This window comes from Homarus americanus, unplaced genomic scaffold (genome assembly GCF_018991925.1).
Source record: "Homarus americanus isolate GMGI-L3 unplaced genomic scaffold, GMGI_Hamer_2.0 scaffold20465, whole genome shotgun sequence".
Taxonomy (NCBI): Eukaryota; Metazoa; Arthropoda; class Malacostraca; order Decapoda; family Nephropidae; genus Homarus; species Homarus americanus.
Genome location: NW_024756914.1, coordinates 2,412,784 through 2,417,783, shown reverse-complemented (window position 1 = coordinate 2,417,783; position 5,000 = coordinate 2,412,784). Strand labels below are relative to the sequence as shown.

The following is a 5,000-nucleotide window of genomic DNA, read 5'->3' as shown; positions in this document are numbered from 1 at the left end:
GAACGGAAGCTCATTGTTGTATTGTTCTCTCTCTCTCTCTCTCTCTCTCTCTCTCTCTCTCTCTCTCCACCATCTTGGTCATCAACCGCCCAACAACAACAAGGCCAAGGAATAATTACCATAATCATTACTCACCAAACTACTAAAACTCCTCGTCAAATGGGTCACTAGGGGGTGGTTCTTACGTCTGAGGGTTGTATGTCAAATGGGCCCCAGTCCTATTAGGCCCTAACCTAACCTAACCTAACCTATACCTAAGCTTAACTGCATCTAACGCAACCTCACCCATCCTATGCTATCCCAACCACACACAACCTAACCTAACCTAACTATAGGGGCTGGGTAAGACTGGGCCCCAGTGTTCATTATTTAGGTTAAGTTGGGGCCCATTAGGACGTGGTGGGCTCAACAGACTAGTAAACAGTGAACACATAATATAATCAGAACAGGAAGACTTAAATGCCAAGTTAAGTAGCGATCAGCCAACATAATGCCCTGTCCTAAACTATATATTTCATACCACAACCATTACCTATCTCTACTACCACCACTACCACCACCTACCACCACAACAACAGCTGTTATGGGTGACAGATGTTTGTCTGGCCACAAACACCAGCTGCCTGTCGTGCGATGGTTACCAGGTTAAGAGGACTAGTGACTAAGTGTGTTGCATGATGTATGTGTTACTGGGTCGTCTCCTGCTGTTGCTTGCTGTGTGGTAACTCTCTCTCTCTCTCTCTCTCTCTCTCTCTCTCTCCCTCTCTCTCTCTGTTTTCTATCGACTATTTACTAACTTTCTTTAAGAAATAAATAGATCAATAGAGGTTGGGGTGAATAGATTTGTCTCTATGTATTATTACTTTTCTTATGATGGGGACAAGAAAATATCCTTCTGCATCCTACCTGGACCTTGGCAATGGCATCCTGAAGCTCCTTCTTGAGTTTCTCGGCCTCGGGGTCCTTGGGCGGCATCCTCCTCCTTGTGGTGGTGGTGGTGACGTTACTGTGCTCTGTGGGGGACACGGAGGCGAGGTGTTATTAGTGGAGGCCCTGAGGGAGATGGCCACAAGGCAAGAATAAAATGTTTTAGTTGTTCATGTGACTTTTGGCCATATAGAGGGCATGTCTGTAAAGGAGAGATGCCTAATATATTTCTCACACATGTACAGCCACGGAAAATAAGTCCAGCCAGTTCTCTGTCAACACCCATGAACCTCTGAATCCGAGACATCACACATTCTTAGGCCCATAAATGGTGCACTGGGTCATGTGATGTCTCGAATGCACAGGTTCACAAGTCTCAGGGTTTATGATTGGTGCGGAAGACAGACGACTTTCATTTTCCATAATTGTATGTACAGTTTACGGTCTGTTATATCAGTTCCCACCTGCATGTATGAAAAGTACAGAAGGAGCGTGTTTGTCTGTCAGTATTTTAACTTGGGTTCGATTCTCGTTTCGGTGAGAAGTGAGAAGGTTGTTGTTATCCTGTATGTGTGTGTGTGTGTGTGTGTTCATGTTCGTATATGTATGTGAGGGAGGATATGTGTGCTTTCAATCACCAAATTTTAGTTAAATCATATATTATATAACAACGACAATTGTTTCACTACACTTTCAATAATAAAACTCCTTCAGAAATCAATATTATTTATACCTGGAGATGTGATCAGTTTTCATCTCGCTACTTTAAGCATTCCAGTAGATTAAATGTACCCTTGTTTGTCATGAATTTAACATCAAAGAAAACGAAACTAATTTTTAATAAAAGAAAACGGACACAGTAACTCATCTATTTTGGTCACTCCACTACTGTGTTCTCTAAGTCTCTGCTTAGCCTTGGGATGATACAAGGAAACAAAATATAATAATATAATAATGATCAAATGATTTTTAATTATCTTCAGGTTAGATCAGGTTGGTTATACTGTATGGGGTTGTTTTGGTTGTATGGTTTGATGCTGATGTGTCCTTGGTGCTGTCACAACATTTTCTGTTTGGTTATTCCACGGGCTCACAATTTTCTGTCTGTCTGTCTCTCTCTCTCTCAGAAGCCCCGCCAAGGCTGAAGTTTGTAAATATCTTTCCTTACTGCTGAGTGACGGTTACAAAGAAAGGTGCTGGGTGGTGTTGCTTGTCACAGACACACACACACACGCGCGTGCACACCATATTCTACGAAATACTTTAGTAATACTTGTATAAAACACGTTTCAGTTATAAGAACGTCTATACGGTGACAGCATCAACACAATTAACGAGGGAAGACAGAACAATTACCCTGACGAAGGTACAGAAGGTGGAGCAGGTATAAGAGGTGGTTGGGGTGCTCGAGGTGGGTGGTGGTCGCTGAATGTGGTGGTGGTAGGGAGGTCACTTGAGTTAGTGGAGAAATGTCGTAAGAGGTGGTGGCGGAGGTCACTTGAGGTAGCGGGAGGTCAAGCGGGAGTTGGTAGGGGTGCCTCGTCAGAAGCACCACCGGGGCTTCTTCTCTCAAGCTACTTACTTCCTCGAGTTAGAACTCCACTCCACTGGCTGTCACCACCTCGTACTGCTGTGTGTGTGCGTGTAACCCCTTCTGTATGCCGACTAATCCCTTGAGTACAGTGGCTGAACCTCTTGATTAAGATGTCTTAATCCTCTGAATATACACACATATTTCCTTACGTTGGCATCGTACTCTAGGGGTTAAGTTATCGTACTCAGTTATCGTACTCAAGGGGTTAACACTAGGAGGTGGTACTTACGGTCACACTGATAGTACAAGTCACTTCCACAAGGACCGCCGCCATTAACAGGTGTGTCCACTATTGTAAGAGCGTTACCCAAGTGCTGGACCTACTTAAGATTGGAATCTACTACAAGAACCACTCAAAAATCGTAGCGCAATTACTTAAAAGATTAGAATCTATTCCGTCTGTACTTGAGATTGGTTCCTTGTTTACTTAAGATTGGAGCTACTTTAGATATTACTTAAGGAGTGTATCCTACTTTAGTGGTTTACTATGACTGGAGCCTACTGGATGAATTTACTTAAGATTAGAGCTTACTTGAGTGATTATTACTTGAAGACTGAAGCATTTACTTACACTTATAAATGATGTAGATCCAGACTCAAGTCACACTCCTGGTAAAGGTTGACGTCTCCACAAACACTCACTTAAGTAAATACCATCTGGCCTACTTAAAAGCCATCACTTAAAAGACTTCAACACCCCTATTACTTAAATCCTCTCACTTATCAGAACTCAATCCTGTTAGTTTCACTTTATATGACTGAAGATTGGGCCCTATGCAGTTACTTTATGACTGGGAGGCGGTACTTACACTGAATAAATGATGTAGGTGGGAACACAGTCACTTCAGGTGAGGGGTGTGGGAGGAACTGAGGGTGGGAACACTAAGAGAGCTGCGGGGCGTCATCTTATTCATCTTGTTAGTGGGAGCCTGTTAGTGCAGCACACCTCCTCCTCCTCTTTACCCCACCTCCTCCTCTTTACCCCCACCTCCTCCCTCCCCCCCTCCTCTTTACCCCCACCTCCTCCTCCTCCATCTACTCAACAAACTCTTCTTCATTTTAAATCCAGTTTTCTGCAGTTCTGAATATTTTTTGCTTTACCATTGCAAGAGAAGAGAACGCTTTGATTTTCAGCTCGTGGGGAGAAAGATTAAACGCGTGTAGAAAGACCCACGAAAAGTCGAAATAATTTGCGAGAGCTTCCTAGTTCGGGCAGCTAGTGGAGTGTTTGTCGTTGGCGCCGAAAAAGCAAAGTGACGACCCGAACAACTTGCAAAAACAAATATATATATCTTGCAGAGGTCTCTTGCTGTTTTGGTACAAGATCTTCCCCCCACCCCCTTAACCCCCTCCCCTATAATTCCTCTTGAATCTTACGGAATGACTTGAATCTTACGGAATGACTTGAATCTTACGGAATGACTCTTGAATCTTACATCTTAATTGATAATCGTATAATATTTCCTTGTGGTGACGTGAGGAGGGCGGTCAGTGCAGTTTGTCTGTATGTGTGTATGGATGTCAACAGCTGAAGTTATTTATAGGATTAAGAGGTCAAAGGTCAAGGTCATTATCCAGTATGGCAGTTTATTGCTCTCCTCTGCACTTTCTTCTTCAGTCCTCACTACCTGTTCTAACCAGCTCACTGTTGTCTCTCTTGTCTTACCTGTAATGTGTACCACCACAACTACAACCATTCCTACCACCACTACTACCACCATCACTACCACTATTACCACAATCACCACCACCACAACAACAACAACCACTATCACAACTACCAACTCTACTACCACCACCACTACCACCGTCAGCAGCAGGTGGGGAGGGAAGCCCTGTGTGGGTCGTTCAATTCCATGGCGCCACGCACGTACACCGCGTCTCACTCACTCCTCCACCCCTGGTCACGGACAAGGTGCGTATCTCACCTCCCACCACTGGCTGAGACCTGTGTCCACCAGAATACGACACAGAAGTAAGGTGAAATTCTCTTGTCACGGGTATAACTTTCAAGATTTTATTGTCGATAAATTATCCGATGAAATTCCGGTTCTTTGGCTTCATGGTGCCACTTGGCTGACTGACTGACCCACTGAGTGATATTTTCTCCCCCGTGCCCCCGACCCGTCCTCTCCACTGTCTATCCAATGCACTCCCGGGTTCTAAAAATGCCTCAGTCTCATCTCTAACGCAGCTTATCACCACCAATATCACCACCACTACTATCATCTTCTACATATTAACAACTTGAGAGAGGAAATATTAAATCCCTAACGCCAGGAAGGAATTTACAGCCTCTCTTGTGTATAAACTAATCTTGTACAAATTTCCCTGAAATAAAACTCCGCTGTAGAGCCTATGAACAAAATCCTCCAATAAATACTGTTTAGTGTGTGTGTGTGTGTGTGTGTGTGTGTGTGTGTGTGTGTACGGGGTGGACGTGTGTATGTTTATAATTTGAACAAGTTGATAGACATAT

General features: G+C 43.8%; 2 protein-coding genes across 6 annotated transcripts in view; one reads left to right on the top strand and one right to left on the bottom strand.

The window, feature by feature from the left end:
* The window catches only part of LOC121857218 (guanine nucleotide-binding protein subunit beta-2-like), a 15,207-nt gene extending 11,772 nt beyond the window's left edge, over nt 1-3,435 (bottom strand). The window contains exons 1-2 of one of the 3 annotated variants that reach the window (XM_042353170.1): nt 3,331-3,435; nt 907-1,013 (exon numbers count right to left, since the gene is read on the bottom strand). In XM_042353170.1, the coding sequence (XP_042209104.1) occupies nt 907-975 (69 nt within the window). In that variant the 5' untranslated portion in view covers nt 976-1,013; nt 3,331-3,435. Of the gene's footprint in view, nt 1-906; nt 1,014-2,283; nt 2,442-3,092; nt 3,298-3,330 lie in introns of those variants that run through there. The other 2 variants (XM_042353172.1, XM_042353171.1) reach the window with 2 other exon arrangements.
* The window catches only part of LOC121857217 (procollagen-lysine,2-oxoglutarate 5-dioxygenase 1-like), a 26,399-nt gene that overhangs the window by 803 nt on the left and 20,596 nt on the right, over nt 1-5,000 (top strand). The window lies entirely within an intron of this gene.